Source organism: Manacus vitellinus, unplaced genomic scaffold (genome assembly GCF_001715985.3).
Source record: "Manacus vitellinus isolate BGI_N305 unplaced genomic scaffold, ASM171598v3 scaffold_64_pilon, whole genome shotgun sequence".
NCBI lineage: Eukaryota > Metazoa > Chordata > Aves > Passeriformes > Pipridae > Manacus > Manacus vitellinus.
The window spans coordinates 1,338,213-1,364,963 of record NW_021940718.1 but is presented as its reverse complement, the minus strand read 5'-3'; the positions used below and the strand labels follow the sequence as shown (position 1 = coordinate 1,364,963).

Genomic DNA, 26,751 nt, shown 5'->3' with positions numbered 1-26,751 from the left:
ATTCTTCTATTTTTAATTTTTATTTATTATTATTCAAATTATTTTATTTATTTATTTATTTTTATTTATTATTTTATTAAATAAAATTTTAATTTCATTTTAAATTTTATATTATTTATAATAATTTCTTATTATTTTTACATTTTATTTATTTATTTAAAATTATTTAATTTATTATTTATTTAATATTTTTAATTTTTATTTAATTTATTTATTAATTATTTCGATTTTATTCAATCAAATGTCAGACTGTCAGCAGGAAATGGCATTACACTGAATTTGCTTATTTGCTGGAAAATCAGTCTCAGAACGTCTTTTCTTTTGAATCCAAACAGGGCCCTCCAGATTTTCCTGCCTGCTTTTCACTCCCCCCCAGGTTCAAACCATCCCCCTTGGCCTGGCTGGAGATGAACCCCGGAGGTTTGGAGTTAATTATTCTGGGTCAGGAGCTGTTTTTAGCTGGGCAGCTCCAGGAACATTTGCAAGTGACCAAAAATAGCAACAACATCAATTAAAAAATTAAAAAATAGAGATTTCTGCAGCCAGACATCTCCCCTGAAGCTTGAGAGGTGGGAGTTCACCACAGCCCAAACTAACTCTGACCTTCCCCTCCCCTGCATTTCCCTTTCTTTTTTTTTTCTCCTTTCATTGTTTGTTGTTTTTTTTTAATTTGGTCTTTATTGCACCGAAAATAAAGGAGGATTAGGCTAAAATAGAAGGAAAATGAGCAAATACACAACAGTAGAGGGTGAAGGAGTAACAGGCACAAACTGAAAGAGGGGAAATTTAGGTGGGATATTAGGAAAGTTTTTCTTGTGAGGGTGGTGGGGCCCTGGCACAGGTTGCCCAGGGAAACTGTGGATGTCCCTTCCCTGGAAGTGTCCAAGGCCTTGGAGAAACCTGGGCTGGTGGGAGGTGTCCCTGCCCATGGCAGGGGGTGGAATGAGATGGGCTTTAAGGTCCCTTCCAACCCCTTAACACTCCGTGGTGTGATGATAAAGCTGCTGCTGAATTTCTGAGCACTTCCCTAGTTTAGGGTGAAAATAATTAATAATAATAAAGTTGCCCAGACTGCAGATGTAACATTTGGAGTGTCAGAAGAAACAGTTCCTGCCCCCCTTGTCCCTGCAGAACCAGGAGAGCCCCGGGCTGCACTTCACACCTCTGGAACAACACAAGTGGGGACAAATCCCCATTGTCCATGAAGGTGAAGGTTTAGGTGGGATATTGGGAAGGAATTCCTGGCTGGGAGNAGGTGAAGGTTTAGGTGGGATATTGGGAAGGAATTCCTGGCTGGGAGGGTGGGGAGGCCCTGGCACAGGTTGCCCAGAGCAGCTGTGGCCCCCCCATCCCTGGAAGTGTCCAAGGGTTGGACGAGGCTTGGAGCAACCTGGGATAGTTGAAGGTGTTCCTGGGATGGAGCTGGATGAGTTTTAAGATTCCTCCCAACCCAAACCACTCTGGAATTCTGTGATTAAACCCACTGCCCAGCCATGGAAGGGTTTGGTCTCAATGCCTCAAAACTTAAGGCTTTTCCAAGCAATTTTAGTCGGGGTCATGGTGTGCCACAAACAGAGACTTGGAGGAAAGGAAAAGCCCCTGCCAAGTTTTTTGGCTCCACCAAGGCAGCAGGTTCCTCCAGCAGCTCTTGGTAAGAGGAAATTCTAACAGTCAGTTCAGTGCCAGTTCTTTGTCAATCCCTTGAGAACCCCAAGCTCACCTTTTGCCAGGCGTTCCAGCCTCTTGCCGTGTTCCGGAGGGATGGCATACCTGGGAGAGATTAACAGGGAATTAAACACCAAAACCAGCAGTCTGCAATGTAAAAACCAGCTAAAGAAAAAGTCCAGGAATGAGTGGGGGAATAACCATCAGCACAGCACACCTTGCCTGGAAATAAACCCAAATTTTATACCCCTGAAAGGCACCAGGAACACACAATGCATGGGAGAAACCCTGGATTTTAATAAAACTCCTTAGAGGTGTGTTATTTTCTAAAAGAGCATCACAAGATTTCACAAGGTAGAAGGAAAATTGAGGAGACAAAGTGATGATCCAGCACTGGAAAACCAGAAATAAATCAGTGCAGGGAACAGCAGGTGTGTTTTCCATTGGAAACAGATCTGCAAAAATAAAATTGTGCTGAAGATTAACAAGCAACAAATGTTGGATGGGCTGAAAAAGGTGTGAAGGAGGGTCTGCGTGCTTTGGAATACAACTATTTTCTGTGCAAATAGTTTTCATTTTGTTCCAAAAAGTAAATATTCTTCCCCATGGCTGAAGCAGTTACGGCTCAATCCTTATGTCTGTGCTGCATTTTATTGGTTGATGGGAATAATGGAATTAAATCATTCAATAATTTCTCAATGAGGTGAATGAAAATGAAGGGCCTGCTGAGGAAAAACAACTTTAAAGGGTACAAAGAACAAACTTCTACACTTCTTAAAGTTTTGTAAGATTAGGGGTAAAAAGGGTGCAAAAGGATTTGGCTGAAATTTTTTTTGGAGTGCAAATTATTGAACACAAAACTGGAAAAACAATTAAGTGCCTGAAGTCCCAGAGGTCACAGCCAAAGAGCTGTGTGTGACCATCGTGTCCAAAAAGCACTTTCCTTTCTCTTCCAAAAGCTTTCAGTTCCCTCAGTGCTTTGAATATTCACAGGAGCAAAAAAATCAGGTGACTGAGATTTATGTGTTCAGGTTCTAAGGAGGGAAGGAAATACCCTGAGAAATGATAAATACTTGAGTGTGTCTAACATGATGCCACACATAATCTTGCCAGTGGAAATTTGTAAATCATTGGTTACACAGTGTAGAGAGTGAAACGTGGCTCTCCCTGCTTTTGGTGCTGGAGAATTCTGAGAATTTACATTTGGGAGAATGGCATTTACTGCCAGCAATAAGTTCTCTTCAAAGAGAACAATAAAAAATGCATTATTTTTGCTATTTCCAATAAAGATGTCAAAGCCATCAGGCCTCATTACAACAAGCTGCAAACAGGATATTGCAGGGGGGAATTTGCACCATCTCAGCAGCAGGTGCACACATTGCTCTGCTTAGGACAGAGCTCAAAATACACCTGAGTTGAGAGGAATTTCAGCCAACTCCTCGATTTTCAAGTCTAAAACTCAAGTCTGCAACATAAGGAAGAGCAGATAAAAGCCATCTCTCCTGTATTACAAAATCAAAATGCACCTGCTGTGGCCTGGCAGGTTGGGAGGATAACACAGGACAGAAATCAAACACAGGGGGCTTCAAGATTTAGACATTAAGCTGATTTCAACTGATGGCTTAAAACAAAAATTTCAGGCAAAACACTGTGTAGCCCCTAATCTTGTAAAATAATAAATCCAGCAATGGACTCCCAACATCCCCTGACCAAAGTTTGACAGTGCCTTAAATTGCATAATTATCAAAACAATTCAATTCCATTTGTGTGGGACAAAGCTGGTGGTTTTTATTTTACAAAGACCATTCATCACTTACATAAATGTGATAAAACTAATCCCGATCCAAAGCTCCTTTGTGGGATTAATGTCCCTTAAAACAGGGAAATGAGACATTCCATTCCTTCTGGGAAAAATGCTGAAGGATTGGGAAAGAACTAATTTATGGCTACAAGGCTGCTGATGATTAATGTAATATCCCCAGTCTACAATGCAACCTTCACTTAATTAGTGCCTGTAATTGGGAGTTGTAAAGATAAGATTAATTGAATCTTGAGGATGTTAAAAGTTTAATACATTGGAACATGGTTATTGTGTTATCTGAAACTGCAGCCTGCAAAAAGCCAAGCCAGGCTTTAGAGAGCAGCCCGTGGAGAGACAAAGAAAAAGGACTTGCCTGGATAGAAACCAGCCAGAGAGGAGGAATTTCCAGCTTATAAAAGAGAACTATATGTAATAATAGAGAAATGAAAACAGCCCAGCACAGAGTGGTAAGAGCTGACCCCCATTTTAGAAACTCCCTTTTCTGTTTGGGCCGGGCTTTAGGAAGCTGAGCCCACCACACATCCCCCCCTCTGCACTTCTTTTAGAGGATTCACAAAATTAACAGCAGGAGAGGATTCAAAGTAGGTCAAATTGTGCTTTGAGTTCTGCTCACAGATCTGAGTGATTTACACAGAGACAGGCAATAAAGGCAGAATTTGGGCTGCTGTTTGGAGCCAGCAAGAGGAACAGAAGGCTGGGAACGTGTGGCACAGATTGAGCTCCATCTACACATCAGCTGATGGACTGGGAGGCAGGACAACAATTCAAACACTCAGAATTGCTGCAGTCAAAGGAGTTGCTGCAGTTTTGGAGCAATAAATAAAATTTTTTGGGTGTCCTCCTGCTTCCAGTGGGAAAAACATCCAGCACGTGGCGGGGACAAAAGTCCTGGTGTGGCTCAGCCCCCACAGCTGGGGCTCAGCTCAACTGCAAAGCTTTAATTCCAGGGACAACCCCCAGGCAAAAGCACAGCCAAGAATTTCCTTTTCTAGATGCACAGCTTTGAATGCTTTAACAATTTTTTTTTTTTGGTGGTTATTTTTCTTTAAATCTCCTGGCTAAAATATTAAATGTATTTTCTCTGGGAAAATACAAAAAAAAATCCTCTGCCCTATGAAAACCTTGAAAAAGAAAACTAAAAAATTAAGACACGTGTAAAACTCCTCCCCTCCTCTGTCCCATTCAGATCACAGACAAATGCTTTCCACAAAGACAAGGGCAGAGAAGGAAAAAAAGACTTCAAAACAAGCAAAATACCACTTTTATATCAATTGGCCAAACCAGACTCAGTCTCCATGGATTGGGATGTGTCAGGACTGTTGGACTGAGAACTGCCTGAGGCTTCAACCCCTTGGCAGGGGCAGTTTTGGGTTAGGGTTGGAGCAGGTGTGGAGCAGGACTCACCTGGATGGAGAAAGGATTTTCCACTGCCCCAAACAACCTCAAGTAAAAAGAAGTGATGGTGGCAGCATAAATATTTGAACAGCCTTTCTTAAGAACCATCTTTTTATAGACTATTTCTGCTGCAGAGGAAAACCCTGCAAGAGCCACCAGAGAACCCAACAGTGCTGGAAACACTGACCTTGAGCCAGGGCAGAATTTGTCCCCTCCTGGTTCAACCTGGTCCCCCCAGAAAAGCCAAGTTCATGTTGATAGTGCTAAAGCAGCAGCTGTCTGAGGGTAGATCAAAATTCCAAGGAACTGAGCTTGCAAACAAACCAAGGGACTAATTCCAAGGGTCAGCCTTGCAGTGGTTGACCAAGACAAAAGGCCAAGCTTCCCCCAAAAACCTGCCACTCAGCAATTTGTGGGATTGCAGCGTGAATGATGTGCTGCTGCTCTGCCAGGGAACAGGAGATTTACAGGGTGGGGAAAGAAAAAACCAGCTCAGGATAAAAAAAAAGTTACAGTTACACGACTCAAATGTCACCTCACCCCAAAGTCAACAATCTGAACGTGATATCCTGAGCCTTTCCAATCACCTTTTTCTACTTCCTACCAAAGCAACACAAAGTCCCTGAAGGGGATCAAGTATCACTTGTACTCAAACAGAACTTACTGTTCTACATGAAACACTCTCAGCTTCCAAACTTGTGTCCTGAAACATTAATTCCAGCATTTCTGCTCTCTACCTTCACGTGATTCTCTGATTTCCTGAGTCGGGGTCACAAGTTCAGAAGGTTTTGCCCCAAAGCTACAAATGTGTGAGAAAATTATCTCCTTATAATGGTAGTTTGCTTTTGTTAATATGGAATTATGGAATGGTTTGGGTTGGAATGACCTTAAAGCCCATCCAGTCCCACCCCCTGCCATGGGCAGGGACACCTTCCACTATCCCAGGTTGCTCCAACCTGGCCTTGGACACTTCCAGGGATGGGGCAGCCACAGCTTCTCTGGGCAACCTGTGCCAGGGCCTCCCACCCTCCCAGGGAAGAATTCCTTCCCAATATCCCATCTATCCCTGCCCTCTGGCAGTTTGAAACCATTCCCTGTGTCCTGTCCCTCCATCCCTTGTCCCAAGCCCCTCTCCAGCTCTTTTGGAGCCCCTTTAGGCCCTGCAAGGGGCTCTCAGGTCTCCCTGGAGCCTTCCCTTCTCCAGCCTGGCTTTGGACCCTCCCAGGGCTGGGGCAGCCACAGCTTCTCTGGGAATTCCATCCCAGCCCCTCCTCACCCTCCCAGGGGAGAATTTCTCCCAAATATAAGTTTAACTGGACAGTCCCCTCTTTATCCTTAACACAAAAGAAAGATCCTTCCTCTTTGCCATCATAGGATGTCATTAATAGTGTAATTTTCTTGGTGTTTTGTTTATTCCCCTGGAATGGGGCTTGATGGATGTGGATAATTATCAGACTATAAAAGCCAGCAAATGTGCTATTTTCTATCGCTCTAAATCATCAAACAAATAAAGTGTGAAACAGCATTTCTGAATACAATTTTCCCCTCTAATGGCTTAGAATTATTATCAGGAACAATGAAAATAAATAAGCAAATGTCTTGTGAGTTAAGAATTAAACAAGTGTTTCAGTAAAAACCAGCTGACAGGCCATGCTGGGATCCAGGGATCAGTCTGGAGGCCTTTAAGGAATGATGTCACAGGGAATTCACCATGGCAGGGACTGCTTCCAGCACCAGCTGCTCCTCAGGGACCTTCCAGTCTCAGATTCTCCTCATTGCTGCTGCTTCAAAATGGAGGAAATTCAACTTTTAGCTTTCAGTGGCCAAGAAGACACGAAAAATCTGTTCCATAACAAGCTCACACCTGTTCCCTCCCTGTTCAAGAGGAATTCTTCTCACCTGGAGCCATCCCTGCCTTTGGCAGAGGACCAGACCATCCTGTCCCTTCATCCAACCTCCCCCAAAGCTTCCAAGACCTTTCCTTGCCACAGTTGTCACTCAAAGAGTTTTTGATAGTTACACCTTGTCTCCCCACTTAATTACACATCAGCCCCAACACAGAGCAATTAAGCAGTGATTAATTCACCAAATCCAACAACCCACTCTCTGCTGGAACTGGGGCTCCAAGGGCAGGAGGATCAACCCCAGGACTTTGGAAATGTCACTTCAATCCTGTCCATGTGAGAAGGTAAGAAAGTTCATTCTCCAGAATGTGCACAAGGGTTGCCCAAACAGGCCCCTCACAGTTTAACAAACCATAATTACTGAAATAAGGACCAGAAGCAGAACAGGAACAGTACAGTGAAAATGCCCAAGCCCACGTGTCGAGCTGGGGTTAGTTTTCTGTCCTCAAAGCAGATTTAATTGTGCCAAGAACACTGACCCTCTGAAGATTCAAATGCCAACCCACTCTCAGCACAGCAGGGATGTTGAAAAGCTGCTATTTGAATCTCTGCAAGGCAAAGTGTGCCCAGAAATGCAGAATCTGAACCCTGACCTTCAACATCTTTAGCCCCTGTGACAGCAAAGCCTCCAAAGAAAACTCCTTAGTCCATCAGGGAGATTTATCAGCCAGTAAAAGCCATTAAGGGCCACCCTTAATAGAGGGTTGGTCCCTCACTGCAAAGTTCAGATCCTGATTTTTCTAGAAGGTAAAATCTTTACTATATTCCATCTCCTCACTGTGTCAAAGCAAAGCTCAGGGTAAAAGTGGGGTTTTCCCCATAGAATATCCTGAGTTGGAAGGGACCCCCAAGGATCAGAGTCCAGCTTCTGTCCAACACTATTTTTAAGCTGGTTTGCAGCCTGTATGAATAAAAAAAAAATAATAATTCAAGAAGAAGAACAGATTGTTCCTTTGTTGATAGCATTGTCACCTCCCTTTCATGGTCACCTCTCTTTTCCTCACCTTTACATTCCTCCATATTTAACCTTCCTTCACCCCTCTCTCCCAACAATTTTCTAAAATACAGAAATCAACTCCCTCTCTCCTTCTCCTCCTCAAACCTGAGCTTGGACCACACTGAACTGGCTGGAAATATCCCATTTCCCTTCTCAAGGCTGTGGTTAGGGAAGGAAATTCTCTGGCTTCCCTCTCCTGTCCCCTTCTATTGTGGCTCCTTCCCATCAGGAATGCAAACACATGCTCTGGAGATAAGATCACACATGGATCAGAGAGCTCCTTGTTCCTAGCAAAGAACCTTTATCAAGTGCCTGCAGCTTTATCTTTAATGGATCATTTCACAGGACAACAGCCCATGGAATTCAGGCTCTTTAACCACCGGTGTCAACGATTTCAAATAATGACATTTTTATTGAAATACACACAGGGAGAAAGATAAACACAGAGGTTGGGGAGTATCAGCTCCAAAAGCCATAATAAGGAGTTAATAGGTAATGACAGGACAAGATTACAGCCCCAGAACACACCAGCTCAACCCGGGCCTTTGACAGCTCCGAAGAACACGAGCCCTGCACACAACTGGGCACATCCAACCCTCTGGGAACCAGCACAGGGAGAAAATCAGGGCAAACCCTGCCCAGCAAAGCCTGGGCAGCACCAAACACACTCAGCTCTCACCCCACAGGGCCCACCTCACTCCAGACAATCCCTTTTCCATGCACAGAACTTCCTAATTCTCCCCAGTGTGAAGAGACGGCAGCGATTTTGCTGCTGCCAGAACAGCAAGGTGAGAAACTTCTCTCCTTCCCTGCAGAAACTCCAGTTGCAATTGCAAACTCTCCCTTTGTTTTCCAGTTACAATATCTGGAGCAGAACTCTGGAGTTGGGATCAAATCCTTAGGGATTGACTGTTGCAAGATTAAGTCAAGCCCAACTCGTGCCAATCATCTACTTCTAAAAGACTCTTCAAACCCTCAAAGTTGCCATGAGCTAGAAATAGGATTAAAGAGCCATTAGTTTCAAGGAGTGACATTAGACAGGAGCTTTTTAAAATTCTGATTTTAAAGCAACATTAATTTCTAAGAGGCACAACTGAATTCCAAGATTTGCACAGAACTGAGCAATTTTCACAGCGATTCACCAACCCCAAACTCTGTGAATACAAAAAGAGATTATTTTTTTTTGTCCAGAACTCCAAATGCAATTTTTAAACACTATTTTAAAAGCAGAGCATTTCAGATGAACAACCATCTGCTCTTGGAAAGGCTCTCACTGTCCCAGTCCAGTCAGCTCCAAATGCCAGGCACAAAGCACAAAATTACAGCTCACATTGGAGTGACTCTCCTTCCACATGCAAAAATAAACCCACAGTCAGCCCCTGCCTGCAGTGAATGAGCAGCATGAAGGAGGCATTTTACTAAGAAAAGGTGTTTGGGGAAAAACATTATGAAGTCATTTATTCATTCAGTTTAGCCAAGAAGATAATTAGTATACAATTCAACAGAGATGAATGACTACAATATTCATCCCCTTGCCATCCCCTGTTATTTGTTTTGAAGAACCTGTTCACATCAGATTTATTTCCCTCAACTGGTAATCAGGTTATTAATTACTGGTTGCTTTTTGTAGTGGATACTGTAGAAAGGGGAAAGAAAAGCAAAGATTAGGCTTCAAAGACCTTGTATTCTAAAACAATAGCTCGTTTCAACTGCAGAAACAAGGAGAAAAAAGGGAACCAAGGGAGATCACAGATATTTGTGTCTTGTACCAAGTGACCTGTGTGAGCTGCCTCCTTCACCAGGCACAGCAACACCTATTCCTGAAAAAAAGATATGGATAATTGCCTAGAGCAGAACAAAAGAAATCTGCTCACCTGTAATGAAAGATATTTTTAGATTAGGAAACCCCAGGTGCTAGAGGTGCAATGCCTCCACACACACTCTTCTGGTTTTTTTAAGGAGAAAAAAAAACCCCAGCATTCCAAAGGTTTAATTCTCCTCATCCATCAACTGCACCGTTTCAAACTCCAACTGCTTTGAAGTGAGGGCCTGTGTTCTTGTCGACATCAAAGCCAGGGGTGTTGTAGCTGAGATTTGATGAAGATCACTGAGAAAGTTTGCAAAGTTTCCTTTATTTCTTCTGTTTGATCCCCTTGGTCTGGTTGATTGGGCAGTTAGAAGCAAAGTGGGTGCAAACCCAGCCTATTTATCACTGAGAACATTAAAGAGTTAACAACTGCATGGCTCTCAGACAACATGAGTGCTATTTAAGTGCTGTCATTACCACAGGCTTCTCTTATTTTAAACCACACTTGTGCTGCACTTGCCATCACCCGACCACAATTTTCTCTGCTGAGCAGAGGGGAAAAAAAAAAAAAATCCCCGCTGATTTTTGCCAGTTTAACAAAATGTGAATAAAGACAAAGCTCTGCAGCACCACTCCTGGTGCCTCCTGGCCTTCCCAAAATGTGCAAGCTCATTCTCCCCCAGGGCCCAAGTCAGATCAGGCTCAAAGAGTGGGATGGAGCAGGGAAGAATCATAGAATCATAGAATCATAGAATCCCAGAATCAGCTGGGTTGGAAGGGACCTCTGAGATCATCAATCCAAGCCTTGATCCAACCCCGCTGTGGTTCCCAGCCCATGGCACTGATGCCACATCCAGTCTCTTCTTAAAAACCTCCAGGGATGGAGAATCCACCCCTTCCCTGGGCAGCCCATTCCAATGGCTGAGCACCCTCTCTGCAAAGAAATTCCTCCTGATATCCAACCTAAACCTCCCCTGGCACAGCTGAAGACCCAGCCCTCTTGTCTTGCTGATGGTTGCCTGGGAAAAGAGACCAACTCCCACCTGGCTACAACCTCCCAGGTCACCATTTCCACCTCCAAAACCAAGGATGTGATCCCAGATCACCATATCTCCACCTTCCAACAAGGGAATGTGATCCCAGATCACCATCTCCACCTTCAAAAACAAGGATGTGATCCCAGATCACCATCTCCACCTTCCAACAAGGGAATGTGATCCCAGATCACCATCTCCACCTTCAAAAACAAGGATGTGATCCCAGGGCACCATCTCATCTTCCCAGATCATTATGGAAGGTGCAAAGAGGAACCACAGATGGGAAGGGGCTCCTCTTTGCTGAGTTTGCAAGTCTTAAAACTGAACCCCAACCTCAAAAATTTATAATTTCAACAAACTAAACAGGCTCAGTAAAGATGGACAGAAAATGCACAGACTGAACACTAAAATGGCAGAGAAGTCCACACTGATTCCACGCCTTTTGCAGTGGATTTAGATGGGAATAAAAACCCAAGAGGACTCTGGAGGGGAAGCACAAACAGCACAGAGCTGAGTGGAAGGGGGTCTGAGCAGCTGAGGTCATTTTATCTGGGCTCTTCCAGAGGTCATTCCATCAGTCCCAGAGCCTGGCTTGCTCTTCCTGGCATTTTCTCTCACAGGCAACACAAGTCCTGCCTCCCCGAAATGCTGTGCCTCCTCTACAGCAGAAAAATGGCCTTTTAATAATCTACAAGAGCCTAATAAAACCCCTAGGTCTATTAAAAAGAAAAATCTCCATTTATTCCAATGGCAGCACCTGACTGGGAAGACAATCCACGTCCCCAAGTCAGAGTTCATTCAGGTGTGGACAACAAGCTGATCCCAGGATTTTTAAAGCCAACCACCAGTAGCACTGTCCCCTTCCTGGTGGGATTTCCCTCCTCCTTCCCCCACATTCCCACCCCCAGGATGAAGGGGCTGGGCTGGATCTCAGCAGCAGAGTGTGGTTTGTATTGATTAACTAATGACTGCAGTGCATGAAGCTTGCAAGGCTTTATTAATAACTCCCTGCTCTCAGTTATCAGGGAATTACAGGGGGATGCAATTCTGCATCTCAATATATCCCTCCTTCCATGGATCTCCCAGCAAATCAACATGCACATGGATTCTCAGTGCAGAAAGCCCCTTCCAAAGCAGCTTTCACCTCTGTTTTGGAAGAGATGGGAGAGTGAAAAGCTCTCCTGCCTGGCCATCCTTTATCTCCCTTTCCTTTTATTCCTTTTAATGAATATCACCCACTGTTCCTTCCTCTCTCCCTTTTATCAACAGAAAAGGGTCTGGCTTTGCCAAATCTGCCTGAGAGTAAATGGTGTTGCAGTTAATCCATAAATCAACCATCACCATAAATTCTGCTCTTTCTCCATCCAAAACTGCAGAGCTGTAAAACAGATTACAGGGGATAGCAGAGGCAGGAAGGGGATTTGTGAGCTGTGAGGAGCCCACCATGGCCAAATGGCCTTCCCTGCCCCTCCTTTCCCCCCACTCCACCCAACAAGCCCATAAATCTCTGCTGGCAGGACCAGAACAGACAAACAGCCAGTGTGGACAGTGTCTGAGAGCAAGGCAACCCCACACACCTCACATGGAAGGGATTGAGGGAGGAAAGGCTGCAGAACCTTCTCCTGAACTCCACAACCCCAAGACATGGGAAAAGTGAAACTCTGAAAAATAAAAGTTCTCAGTATGGAGCATCAGCTCCCTCAGGGCAAAACTCAGCTGGGGATTCCAGCTAATCCAGCCTGAAGAAATTTGGGATCTCCAGGGTGCCAGGGTTAGTGGGATCCCAATAACCAGCACTTACAGTCACATTTGATCCATTCAGTGATTCCACCCCCTGGGCAATGCCCTTCCAAGGAACTGGGATGGTTAGGAGGCAATAAATGATGCAAGGGACAAGTGCCCTTCCCCCCTGCTGCCACACAATTGGGTATCAAACATTAAACCAGCTGCTTTAAATGAGATTACACCGAGCTCACGAGGAGCTGCAACACATGGGAGGGTGTGTTAAAGCCCAGAACATCACCCAGAGGAAATGGGGATGAGGGCCCAGCATCCTGCCTGGAAAATGGAGAGGGAGAAGCTGGAAGAGTTAAGCTCCATGACTGTATTAGGTCATTTTCCTTCTCCAAGAGAGTTTTCCAGGGATTAACGTGTTCTGTCCTGGGGGGGAAAGGGAGGACAAGAGTTTTGCTCAGGGAAAACTGCAGCTGTTTAAAACAACAGTGAGAAATAAAATCAGAGTGAGATCCTCAGCACCTCAGAGCTGCAGCTGCTTCCCAAGATGCTTTTAGCCAAGGACAGAGAGGGCTCCTTGGACAATCCCCTCCCAAGGGAACAACCATGTCCTGCTTTAAATCTCCTCATCACACCTCTGTCAGAAGATGGGAGGATTCCCTGGTGCTGGTGGCACCAGTAACAGACACAACAAATGTTATTAAACTGTAAATGTTACAAGGAAGTCATGGAATCCCAGAATGGTTTGGGCTGGAAGGGACCTTAAAGCCCACCCAGTTCCACCCCCTGCCACGGGCAGAGACACCTCCCACTAGCCCAGCTTGCTCCAACCTGGCCTTGGACACTTCCAGGGATGGAGCAGCCACAACATCTTTGGACAAGTCCTCCCATGGCCTTGTCCTCCTTCGCTGCTAAAGACAGACCTACCCCACACTGCTCACCTGGAGGGAAGAAAGGAGAAATTCTAAAATACTTTAACCAACAAAGTTCTGGGGTAACTCTCTGCACCTTCAGGTTTGCAGGCTTTCACAAGGCAGAGTTCCACTGTAATTGTATCTGCGACCAGTGCTTCCAACTAATCATATTATTTTAAAGTTCCTTTGGTAATTTGTCCTTAATTCCACATAAACTGCTGCTCTGGCATAAAGTGTACTTTGTGATATCAAAGTCAAACAGATTAGGCATGATCCACTTCCAGAGAGGGAGTGTTTTGGAGAGGAGACGATCTAACTTAAGAGCTAAAGCTGGCTCCCTGTTTTAATTAAAGGGGATTAAACATCCATCATGATAAGGAAAAAGGGACATTTTATAAAAATCAATTACCTTCCTCAGTGTCAGCCTGGTTTAACACCTGCAGCTTCTGAGAGAAAGAACAGTGTAACAACCCACCAGTACTTGGAGATAAATTAAATACTGTTGCTGTACAGCAAGATCAGTCACAAAATAGCCAAGAAAAACAACTTTATTACCCAGTCAGGTGTTACACTGTTGACAAAACAAGACCTTGCACTTCTAAAGTGTAACATCAAATTCACAATATTGAGATTTAAAGCTTCCTCCAGCTCTTCCCCACCCTGGGAAGCCTCCAGGTAGGGATCTTTATCAAGAGGAAACGAAGCGATGTGGAGCATCTCAGCATTTAAAAATATGCTTTTGGAGTGGCAAGGGCTGAGCCACACAAGTTCCTCAAATAAAATGCCATAATAACCATGAAGAATGAGGCCTGGCATTCAGTTTTGTTGCTTCTGTCATTATAAAAATGAGTTTCCACTTGACAATATGCTCAATTTTAGCTCTCAGCATAGGAACGCACGAGGTGATTACACATAATATGTATAATTGATACAGCAAAAATTCCCACCAGCAGAGGTTTAATACAGGGCTGCAAAATGAAAGATATTTCAGGTTTTTTTCAAAAGTTGGAGACCATGAAAGGGTCGTAATTAAATTCCTAATGGGAGAGGGACATTTTATTGTAATTTGAGGGAGAAAAAGCAAGTCAGAGGCTCGCTCTGGCAGCTGCCTGAGGGGCTTCACACGAGGTTACACAACAGCTCCCAGCTCCTGGGGTGTCTGATGGGAAGTGCCCACACCTTCCATAATATCTCCTCAGCCTGTCAGAGCGATTTTCCAGTTGAAAACAACAGCAGTGTGAGCACAATGTGGAGCAGAGCATGTGCCTGGGAACGGCACATCAGGAGGGATCATCGTCTCTGGGAGGAGGTGAGTCCAACCCCAGGGGCAGGGCAGGTCCCTGCAGCACAGCCAGGGCTGGAGACACACCAGTGCTCCTCCTTCTTGGTCCAGCACAACAGAATTTAAGAACTAAAGGCATTGCAATCTAAATTATTTAATGAGAAGCAGGAAAAGAGTTTGTCTTCCATTACCCCTTTCCTCTCCCTCGTGGCTGGGTGACCCTTTGCTGCTCGACTGCTTCACTTTTGCTGAATAATTTTTGAAGCTGCATCCCAGGGACACAACCCTGTGCAGACACCCCTGACTGCTGCAGCCTGTCCTGGCTCTGCTGCTGGAAAGGAACAGCACCAGGAGTGTTGGCAGCAGCACTTCTCTGCAGTGACAGAGACACACATTAATCAAGGAGCTGCACGACCCAGCAGATGCTCATTAGGTCGCAGAAAGAAGCCACTTTGAGTTGTTGAGCCACAGACATTTATTTTACCTGCAATCCCAACAGGCCCCAAAGCACCTGTTTTGTAAGAGGGAACATTGCACAGACAGGAATGAAAGGCACAAAACACTCAGTAAGAATCCTCCCTGACCCAGGAGACAGATTCTTTGTCACCAAGGTGTCAAAGTTGTCCCAAATACCACCCAGAGCTCCATGAGAAGGTCCTTCAGCTCCTGCACAGCATCTCCTGTCAGGGGGGACTGAGGGAGCTGGGCCTGGTTAGTTTGGAGAAGACTGAGAGGGGATCTTATCAATCTGTAGAAATATCTCCAAGGGGTGTCCATAGGATTGTGCCAAACTCAATCCAGTGGTGCCCACTGACAGGACACAGAGCAATGAATGGTCAGAAACTAAACCACAAGAAGTTCCACCTCAACATGAGCAAGAACCTCTTTCCATGGAGGTGGCAGAGCCCTGGAACAGCTGCCAAGGGAGGGTGTGGAGTCTCCCTCTCTGGTGACATTCCAAACCCACCTGGACACATTCCTGTGCCACCTGCTCTGGGTAGGTGGGATTGGACTGAATCATCTCCAGGGGTCCCTTCTAACCCTAAAAATTCTTGGATTCTGTGAAATAATAGAGATTTTTTTGTAGAACCCACTTGAATGAGGTCTGGGAGGGAACCTCAAGGAGCCCAACTCCTTTCTCCCCTTCCCCTTGGAAGGAGACAGGGCTGGTGGCTCCTCAGCCTTCCCACAGAGCTTCCCCTGCAGAGCTGGGCTGTGGGAGACAGCCTGGATGAGAGATAAAGATAATTTATGGGAGACACCAAGGGAGAGTTATGGTTTTTAACAGGCAGTTTTGAAGCAGAATACTACCAATATACAGAGTCCTTGGTTTCACTATATAAATATCTCTGACAGCCAAACAATAACTCTGCCTCTTATTTTAGAGTTCAGAACCCAAACTGGTAGACTTCCTAACTCTCCACACTCCTGCTGTTCCCTGAGGTGCTTCCAAGATGATCACTGTCAGAGTCACAGAGTCTATAAAAAGGATGAAGGAAGCTGGGAAATTTCCACAGAGGTGGTGCCAGCAAAACAGAGTGAACATCTGAGCCATCCTTGAGTAAAGCCAGGCTGCACCACTGGAATTCCAGCAGTGCAGTCCAAGAGCTCCCCCAGCTGAGCTCTGGGATGGCTGCAACCACTTCCAGACCACGGTGAGCTGCTCAGGTACCTGGAAAGTTCCAGATCTGCTCCAAGGGATATTCAGATTTACTTTTGGAAGCTTGTTCAGGGAAGAGCTTGAGAACTCATTAACAGGAGCTGTCACAGTGAAGAACAAGGAAGAAATGACTTGGGCAAGTGGCAAACTCTTGCCTTATGCTTAAGGGAACAGCAGGGAGGCCCTGCCAAACCAGCAGTGGCATCTTGTCACAGCCCATCTAGTTCTGTGTCACACACTGGCATTTATATAAGAAAAACTCCACTGAACAGGAAAACACTTTGCTCAGAACATGGTCTGTCCTCAAAATCCTCCTTCTCCCCCCAGCTGGGGGAGGTTCAGAGAACCAGTGACTCCCAGAGAACTGCACAAACACAGAATCACTGCATAAAAATCCTCCTCTCCTTTTTAAACAGGGGGAAAAGTGCATTTAAAAACCAACAAACAAAGCAGGTGCAGAGCAAGTTCCTGCTTGGGTTTTTAAGCAGCGACACCTGAGCTCCTTGGTAAAAATTTCAAGCAGATTTTATGATTTCTCTTCTCTACTCCCACTCTAAGCAGCAGTGACTGAACTCCTCAACTCCTCTCAGGGGGATTTTAGCTGTTCCCCAGCTTCTCCCCAAAATTCTCAGTAGATCAGACAAAAATAAGAGCTCCCAAGAACTTCTGAAATCTGGTACTTGCCAGATGCACTTTTGCATCTATAACTTCCAATTCTTTCTGATTTTTTAACCTCTTCACCCAAACATGCCACACAAAGGTGCTTTGAGTTTTACTCTTGGGAGGTTTGTTTTGTTTCTCTGTACAATCCCTATTTCCCACAGAAACAAGAGCAAATATAAAGATATGGTAGGAAGTTGGAACTTGATGATCCTTAAGGGCCTTCCCAACCCAAACCATTCTGGGATTCTATGAAAAAACACTGTTTAGTAAAGATGAGGCAACAGCTTCATGCAAAGAGTTTCTCATCCTTATGATATCATATCATATCATATCCTTATGATATCCACATATCAGAACTACAATACTCCAAAAAAACCACAAAAAAACACTAAACACTAAAAAACTGCCATCAAATCCAAGGGAAGAAAAGGAAAACAACAAAAACCACCAAAAAAAACCAACCAACCAGCATGAAGTGCAAGAAGAAAAGCAGTTTAAATGAGGCTACAAATACTTCGTGTATACTCCATTTAGCAGCTGTTCTTTTAAGTTTTACTCACACTGTGGGTTTGCAGAACAGCCAGTGATTTCCTGCTGCTTTTCCAGCTTCTCTTTTAAGGGTGAATTTGCTCTTATTTCTACTTTTGGAAAGTGTTAACCCTCCATTCCAGGCAGCACACAGGCTGAGTCAGAGCCCATTAACACCCAGGGGTGGAAGGAGCAGAGAGAGGGAACAGGAGGGAACAACCCAAGCCAGAGCTGGGCTCAGCTGCTCCCACAGCTCCTGGAATAAGCAGGGCTGGGTGGGGACACCAGGGGAGGGAGCACCAGGCTGGAGGTGACACTGTGGGATGTGGTGGGAGGGGATGAGGAGCTTCCCGTGTGCTGCGGCACCACCTGGTGGAGATGGGAACCGGGAAAAGGGGCTGGAACGGGGTGATTCCGGAGGAAAAACTGACAGGATCTAAACCCAGAGAATCCTGGAATATGCTGAGCTGGGAGAGTCCTCCAAGGATCACCAGCCCAACTCCTGGCCTTGCACAGACACCCCAACAATTCCCCCCATCCCTGAAAGCGTTGTCCGAACACTCCCGGAGCTCGGGCAGGTTTGGTGCTGAAACTTTGGAGGGAAGAACCTTTTCCTGAGAGCATTTCACACCCCATTTACAATCCAGAAATCCTTTTCTTCAACTCAGGCTTGTTTAACAGAGGCACCAGAAGAGATCCTGCAAAAACCCACCTGAAGGAGGGAGACGAAGGATCGGGAATGTCGGGAAACATCTCCCGACGTGTCGGAAGGAGTTTTAAAATCCACATTAATGCTACAGCAGATTCAGCCCCTCCTTCCACCCCCTTTCCAGGGCTGGAAAAGAGCATTAGAGCCATTCATTAAAGCCTCCTGGTTCCTGGGGGCTTTTATGAGCCCACAGGCACCAACATTCCCGGAGATATTCGGTGTCACCAGGGACTCATCGGGCTGAGGGATGGGATCTCACCTGCCACTGCCAGGGCACAGTGACAGCAGCTCCACTCTGACATTTAAGCTCTAATTTGCAGGCAAATGTCAATATTTATTAGTCACACCAAGATCTTCAGCAAAGTCTCTGTGGTTATACTTTTAAACTGCTCGAAAAAGAAGGATATTGGCTCCTGGGAACTTATTCCAGACTTCTCTACGTTCTTAATTTCACCCTTAACTATTGATTACTTTTGTGGAAAGTTATTTTCAACCAGCCTGTGCACCAACAGTGTTAAAAGATGCTTGCAACCGTGCCAAAAATTGACTATGGAAAAATAACCCTTGGCCCTAGTTTGTCCCTGGAGCTGTAAACATATTTATGGATTTAAATAATGGAAATTTTAAAGCAACAGATGTTTCCTGCCTACAGCACAGTGCAAGAACAACAGACTTTCACTATGACAGTGCATCTGAAGCATCCACACACTCCCATCACCACTTGCTCTGCTGTGCATTAGTTTGCAGAAATCCCCCAAGTGTTGAAATCTGGTTTTAATCATGATGTCAACAAGTCTCCCTAAAAGTCAGGAATCAGGCCCTCTGAGCAAGGCAGTATGAAAGAAAGGAAGTCAAACTGCTTTTAAATGCAGAGGAGGAGAGGAGAGCAAAAAAAAGGGAATGGAGAGGTTATGAATCTGATGGAATTTGGCAGACCTGGAGAAAAGGATTTTTCAGGGCTCTCCAAGCAGAGGGCAACAGCCCTCACTTACCAGGATTTTGGCTCCCCAAAATGCAAGTAGTTGATGCTGTAGAGGTCCATGTCCTCTGTGTGCCAAGCAAAAGTTGTCTTCCACATCCCAAAGTAGAGGTAGGGAGTGTTGACACCCTCTATGATAATGCCACACTCGTGTTCCACCATGTCCAGGAGGGTGTTCAGGTTGCCAATGTTCCATTCATCCACGTCCTGGAATTCAGAAGAAATGTTTGGGACTTCTCAGGAAGAATCCCAGCCCACAGCTTCCTTTCAATGCCTTAAAATGCTGGATATAAGGGTGTTATCACCTGCATTCACTGAATTCCACCTGCTTCCAGAAAGCTTTATTTCATGTCCAGCACTGACCACAGGCAGGAAGGATCACCAGCCCCTCACTAATGTGTTCTTTGAAGAGGCATTTGCACTATAAAATACTCCACTAATTAATTAACTATTCTGTGAATAAACACAAGATAAACTCAGGGTAAAACACATTTCTCCCAAAGACATTCCAGGCAGTTTTTCTCCACCAGATGAACTTCATAATGTGACTTTAATGTGGCCAAAGAGGCAAAATCTTCCCCCTCAGCTGAGTGTTTCAGGGAAAGAACAGGGATGACAGTCCTGGTTTTATCAATAAGACAAAAAAAGCAGCAGGTAGTTCTAAATCTGACACTTGCTTTTCTCTGCTTCAACATGAATTTGAGAATTTGAATTTGTACCATTAACTGGAGCAAATCTCAAACCTGAAGACTGATACAATGTCCAAAAGGAAACTCAGAGCCTCCTCCACACCCTTTTTTCCAAGTGCCCTTGATTTGTGAGGAAGAAACTGAGAGGGATGGGAGCATTCCCTGCTCCAGGATGCTGCTTCTGGAGCAGCAGGACAGTGAAACTCAGTCTTGAACCTTTCCAAATCCTTTTCTCAGGCTGCTCAGGCTTGAAACTTTCCAAATCAGCCTGAAAAAAACCCAAACCAGGGGCAGGGAGGAAAGGGCTGAAGGAGGGAAGTGGCTGAAAAGTGAGATGATGCAGAGGGAGAAGGACTTTCAGGGACTCTCCCACCTCAATTCTTGCAGCCATGGCAGCAGTCTGAGACCAGGAAATGATCTTTAGGTGTGATTGGTAATTCAAATTTAATTTCTGCTCATATACAAGGAAACCCAATGTATATGGAGTTCAGTGCAGGAGCTACTTCTCCTAAAGAAGGAGTGTCTCATTATGTCACCTGCCCTGATCACACCAGGGAAGGAACATAGATATTAAAAAACATTATCATTTTATATTGTAATTTATATAATTTACATTCTTTATATTATATAGTCTATCTACTTTATAGTGTAATTCTAATCCTATATTATAACAGAATGAGATACTCTCATCCAAGCACCAAATCCTAGGGATACCTGTGATGCCCATGGCTCTGAAGGCCTCAGATACCTCTGCTTATTCCAATTAATTCCATATTAAACCCCACTGATAATAAAAAGACACTTTTACATTAACACTTCCACACTCAGACAATCAGAAAACACTCCAAAAAAGAGCCACTTTCCACTCCAAAGAAAACTACAGAGGAGAGATTTAAATTATCTGCCTAAACAGGGAAAGAAGAGAAGAACCTTTATCATCTCCAGCAGAAGAGACCACGGCAGAATTACTTTAAGCAGAGGATGAAATTTCACCAAGGAAAAGCTTAAACCACTTGAATTGTGAAATAATTCAGTGTGCAGGTGCATTGTGTCCTAATGGAGCTGCTCACAAAGAAAAAATCCAAATGCAAATAATTTCAAATCCAAACACAAATAATTTGTGTTAAGAATCAAAAAAAACCTATTTTTGATGAAGCACCAATTCCTTGAAATGCTGGGGTTTTTTCTGGCTCTCTAAGGAGCTTCAGCAGAAATCTCTGGTTTATTTATTCCCTTAAAAAAAGAAACAAAACCCAAGCTATCCATAATTTTTGGCCATCCACTTCATAAGAAGTTGTTTAAATCATATTTTTCTACTAAAACTAAGCTTTTCCCAGCTTCCTTTATACCACCATTATCCTGAACCTCTGAAGAAGGTGGAAAGTTTAGTCTCAGTTTTGTAACGAGGGAAAAAACAATAATAAAGGTATTATTTTTTTAAGGGCAGCTCAATCAAAGAAATTATTAACTAATGAGAAAAGAGCAATCAAGAAGTTATAGAAGGAATAAAAGAGGAGCATTTCACTTACTGCATCATACAGGGAGCCACTGATGTCAGCCCCATAAATTGGAGAGACAAAGGTGAGATTCTTCCAGTACTTGCGCTCCAAGTCCTCGAAATCCTGGTGTCGAGGAGTGCAGTACCTGGGAGGGACACGGAGGAGATGGGATGTGAGAGATCCTAAGGAATATTCCCACAGAAAAACCCCTAGGAAGCAGCAGGGGGGTCAGAGCAGGAGCTGCTCAAGGTGCATTTCAGTTTTGGTTCCTATCATTTGCTGCCTTTCCGACCTTTCCACCAGACCCCTCAGGGATGGGAAGCACCAGATCCCCATCCCAAGGAAATGTGGGATGAAGTTGTTTCACGGGGAGCTGAAGGCAGGGGAAGCACTCAGGGATCAGAAAAACTTCAAAGCTTCCATTACCATGGAATGGTTTGGGTTGGAAGAGACCTTAAAGCTCATCCAGTGACATGGGCAGGGACACCTCCCACTGTGCCAAGTTGCTCCAACCTGACCTTGGACACTTCCAGGGATGGGGCAGTCACAGCTGCTCTGGGCAACCTGTGCCAGGGCCTCACCACCCTCACAGGGAGGAATTTCTTCCTGATCTCCAATCCAAACCTCCCCTCCTTCATCTTAAAGCCATAACTGCCCAATGTCAGTATTGATTAAAACCCAGGGTACTCCAGACCTCTGGAAAAGTGACTCTGGAAACAGGATGGAACTGCAGTTTGCACCAGCTGGCTCATCCCAGCTGACTGAAGTGCTCTGCAGGGTCCCCGGGCTCTCAGGAGAGACTCGTGTCACCCATGTGAGCTCAGGAGACACTCAGGTCACCAATATCAGCTCAGGAGACACTCCTGTCACCTCTGTGAGCTCAGGAGACACTCATGTCACCAATGCGTGCTCAGGAGACACTCATTTCACCAATGTGAGCTCAGGAGACACTCCTGTCACCAGTGTGAGCTCAAGAGATGCTCGTGTCACCACTATCAGCTCAGGAGACACTCATGTCACCCCTATCAGCTCAGGAGACACTCGTGTCACCAATGTGAGCTCAGGAGACATTTGTGTCACCAGTGTGTGCTCAGGAAGACATTCAAGTCACCAGTATGTGCTCAGGAGACACTTGTGTCACCAATGTGTGCTCAGGAGACACTCCTGTCACCCCTATCAGCTCAGGAGACACTCCTGTCACCAATATCAGCTCAGACACTCCAAGATATTTGTATTTCTACCTCAGCAATGGAACACATTTTCCAGAACTACCATTAATACACCAAGAGCTCCTTTTTCAGTCCCAAGCCACTATTTTCAGGAAGATTCTCAGGCAAATCCTTGAAGAATTCTTCTACACCAACTCCCAGAAAAAGCTCTGAGACGCACCAAAACCCGGCAACGCACAAACTTTTCTGAGGGTCTGGGTGTAAGCTTTGAAGAAAAAGCACTTTCCTCCAACACACTTCAAATTTCACAAGGCTGCATTTCCCTTTGCAGAAGAAAAGCTTTCCCTACAACTCCCCCCTGCCCAGTTCTGAGCCCACCCCCGGACAGCACCGTACTTCTCGCTGTTGGCCAGGCGCCGATACTCCCCCACGGTCATGGGCTTCTTCTGGATGTTGTACTGGGTGAACAACCCTGACTGGCCAGTGACCACCTGCTGGATGGGAGCTGGGATCACCATGTCATCGATGTCGTCGTAGGTTCTCCGGGGCTTCCACTCCTTGGGAGGAATCACCTGGAATTGGGGGGGAGCAAAGGGAAGAATGACACTTGTTGTTCATGACGGGCAAAGGCAACTGCTGAGGGAAGGGCTGGTGAAGGGAAGGGATCTCATCCCAGTGCTGCAGGGCTTGGATAACAGGACACCTGCTGGGCTGACAGAGCTGCAGGGGGGCTCACAGCCCACCCAGAGCAGTCACAGAATCAGAATCAGCTGGGTTGGAAGGGACCTCTGAGATCATCAAGTCCAACCCTTGATCCAACCCCGCTGTGGTTCCCAGCCCATGGCACTGATGCCACATCCAGTCTCTTCTTAAAAACCTCCAGGGACGGAGAATCCACCCCTTCCCTGGGCAGCCCATTCCAATGGCTGAGCACCCTCTCTGCAAAGAAATTCTTCCTGATATCCAACCTAAACCTCCCCTGGCACAGCTTCAGACCCAGCCCTCTTGTCTTGCTGATGGTTGCCTGGGAAAAGAGACCAACCCCCCCCGGCTCCCCCCTCCTGTCAGGGAGTTGCAGAGAGTGAGGAGGTCTCCCCTGAGCCTCCTCTTCTCCAGGCTGAGCCCCCCCAGCTCCCTCAGCCTCTCCTCACAGCACTTGTGCTCCAGTCCCTTCCCCAGCCTTGTTGCTCTCCTCTGGACCTGCTCCAGCCCCTCCATGTCCTTCCTGAGCTGAGGGCCCAGAACTGGACACAGCACTCCAGGGGTGGCCTCACCAGCGCTGAGTCCAGGCCCACACAGGATGGCCAGTGCTGATGGAAGACACAGAGTCATTCCAAGGAAATGTGCTGCATGCCAGAGGGACTGCACACGCCTTCCCTCTGCCCCCTGCCATCCCACAAAGCTGCACAGACTCCTGAGCAGCAGCTTTATCACCATGTGGCATCTCTGCAAGTCCATAACCTTTTAGAGTGGCCTGAACAACCATTCCAGCAGAAGATCACTGACATTTGGGGTTTCTTGAGGCTGTGAGGAGGTTTTTTGTTTCATTTGTTTGGGGTTTTTTTTAACTAGAAAGGCTCAAAGGACCTGAGGGAATGGCTGGAGCTGTGCCAGAGGGGGGTTGGGATGGATCTCAGGGAAAGGTTCTTTCCCCAGAGGGTGGTGGGCACTGCCCAGGCTCCCCAGGGCAGTGGGCACAGCCCCAAGGCTGCCAGAGCTCCAGGAGGGTTTGGACAATGCTCTGAGGGACAGGGTGGGATTGTTGGGGTGTCCCGATGATCCTTGTGGGTCCCTTCCCACTCAGGATATTCCAGGATTCTACAAAAATCCTGTTGCGTTACTGCTGTTGACATTTCTGTATTTGTATGTGACAAATCAAGCCCCAACTCCTTAATTTAAGAGGGGTAAGAGGTGGAGAAGAACAAAAGAAAACCAGGGGGAACATGCCCAGAACTGTTCCCTCAGTTCTTGGAGGCTGCACAAAAAAAACTGCTGCAAAGCAGGGCTGAATGTGGAAGAAAAAGCTGTAATTTTAAACCAAAGAGCTGCCACCAATCCCAGGCACCATCAACAGGATGAAAAAATACAATATTTGCAATCTAATTGGAATTAAGGATTGACCAAAAAAAAGTTGCAAAAACTGGAGGCCAAGTTGCAGGCAATGGTTCCTCCAGGGTGGGATGAGCTCAGCTTCCCTTACAAGGCTCTGAGCTGCAGTTACAAGAGAGACACGAATGAAAAGCTCAGACTAATCCTAAAAGTCAAGTGATTTCTTTACAACATCTGGAATTCACCAACAACCCTTATTACAATAATCTCCCTGGCAGACTCCGGGCAGGTAATTGCTTGTACACTTGAGTGGACAAGGAAACATTTCCTGGGAGCTCTTCATCAAGAGCCAGCTCTCTTTAGAACCGTAATCAACCCAGTAAGTGACCTATGTTTTAGAAGAAATAAGAATTATTTCATGCCTAACAGCTTTATTTCTCCTCTGTGCTTTATTAAGCCCTGCTAAATACCACACCTAACAGCTCCTTGTCAGGACAAATGATCCCAACAGCCCTGTGGTGACAGGGCCACAGAAATACTCCCTCTAGTCACTTAGTCCTGGGTTTTTCCAAGCAGTTGTACTGGAATTTAGAAGCTTCACATGAAAAGTTCTCACAGTGTTTCTTGACTTTGAGTGTAAAGATAAGGGTGGGAAGGAACTTGTTCCAGGGCCTCACCACCCTCACATGCAAGAATTGCTCCCCAATATCCCACCTAACCCTCCCCTCTGGCAGTGGGAAGCCATTCCTGGCACTACAGAGATATCCAAACCTGAGATCCTTCTTTATCCCACACTCAGGGGGAGCTGCAAACCTCACACCTGCAGCCCTTGAGGATCATGGCAACCACAATGTGTGTCCTCAGCAAAAGAATCAGGCCATAGAAACACCCTCAGCCCCTGTCTGAAAGGGGTAGGGATATCCTTGCTTTCCATTTAGGGATCAGGGAAAGACATCCTGCAAGATGACACGTTATAGGACTGAAGGGAATGGCTGGAGCTGTGCCAGGGGGGTTGGGATGGATCTCAGGGAAAGGTTCTTCCTCCCCAGAGGGTGGTTGGGCACTGCCCAGGCTCCCCAGGGCAGTGGGCACAGCCCCAAGGCTGCCAGAGCTCCAGGAGGGTTTGGACAACACTCTGAGGGAACAGAAGGGGATTGTTGGGGTGTCCTGATGATCCCTGGGGGTCCTTTCCCACTCAGGATATTCCAGGATCCTACAGAAATCCTGCTGCATTGTTGCTGTGGATGTTTCTGTGTTTGTAGGGGACAAATTAACCCCAACTCCTTAAATAAAGAGGGGCAGGGGGTGGAGAAGAACAAAAGCAAACCCTGGGGAACATGTCCAGAACTCTTGGACAACTCTCTGAGGGACAGGGGGGGATTGTTGGGGTGTCCTGGGCAGGGCCTGGAGTTTGGCTGATGATCCTTGGGGGTCTCTTCCAGCTCAGAGTGTTCCATGACTCTGCTGTAACTCCTCTGCCTCTCCTCTCTCCACAACTGAAGCAGAGATTCCAAGAACAAATTCCCAAAGCACGACAAGAAATCCAACTGCTGCTGAGCAAGAGAACTTCCCACCCCCCCAACATCAACCAGAGCTTCGGGAAGGCACCTCCAGGCAGCTCCCAACTCCCTGAGCTGGGACAACTCACCTTGGCCAGCCCTGCCCGGTGAGCTCCTTGGGATTCCATGTGGGCGATGTACTTCCCAAAATCCCGGAATTCCTCCAGGCTGGGACGGAAGGTCATGATCTTACAGCCAGGGTTCTGCGGGCTCGGGTTTTCCGACCCCATATTTCCAGTGGGGCAGCTGAGGAGGGGAAAACAGCAAGGGAGAGGGGAAGAAGAGGGGAAAGAAACACAAATATTGGTTAAAAAATGTCGGGTTTAATGAATTTCACAGAAAAGATGGGGAGATTTGACAGTTTTTCTCCCCTCTGTTCCCCCAAGAGGATATTTGTAAGTGGGGATATGAAGAGGTTCTGACCAAAAAATCCACTTAGTCAGGAAGTCCTGATACCAGGATCATCCCAGAGACTGGATATGGGCTAAATATGGACCATGGGCTTCACATCTGCCCCCCCTCATGGCACAAAGTTGTGTCTCATCAGGATGGGGGTCACAAACCTTCTCAACACCTTCAGCATCTATTCAATGGGTAGAAGTTTTCCATCAAAATGCTCCATCCTGCTCAGTTTAGGTTCAAAACCAACAGTTTTCCCCCATGTTTGGTTCTTTTTCATGTGCTAGACAA

General features: G+C 45.9%; 1 protein-coding gene across 1 annotated transcript in view; it reads right to left on the bottom strand.

Moving 5' to 3' along the window:
• Positions 1–26,304, bottom strand: part of KDM4B (lysine demethylase 4B) — an 80,827-nt gene extending 54,523 nt beyond the window's left edge. Inside the window, exons 1-5 of the mRNA XM_029963878.1 lie at positions 26,151–26,304; positions 22,850–23,025; positions 21,315–21,429; positions 19,110–19,303; positions 1,721–1,770 (exon numbers count right to left, since the gene is read on the bottom strand). Of these exons, the coding sequence (XP_029819738.1) occupies positions 1,721–1,770; positions 19,110–19,303; positions 21,315–21,429; positions 22,850–23,025; positions 26,151–26,291 (676 nt within the window). The 5' untranslated portion in view covers positions 26,292–26,304. The remainder of the gene's footprint in view (positions 1–1,720; positions 1,771–19,109; positions 19,304–21,314; positions 21,430–22,849; positions 23,026–26,150) is intronic.
• Positions 26,305–26,751: the final 447 nt, after the last annotated feature.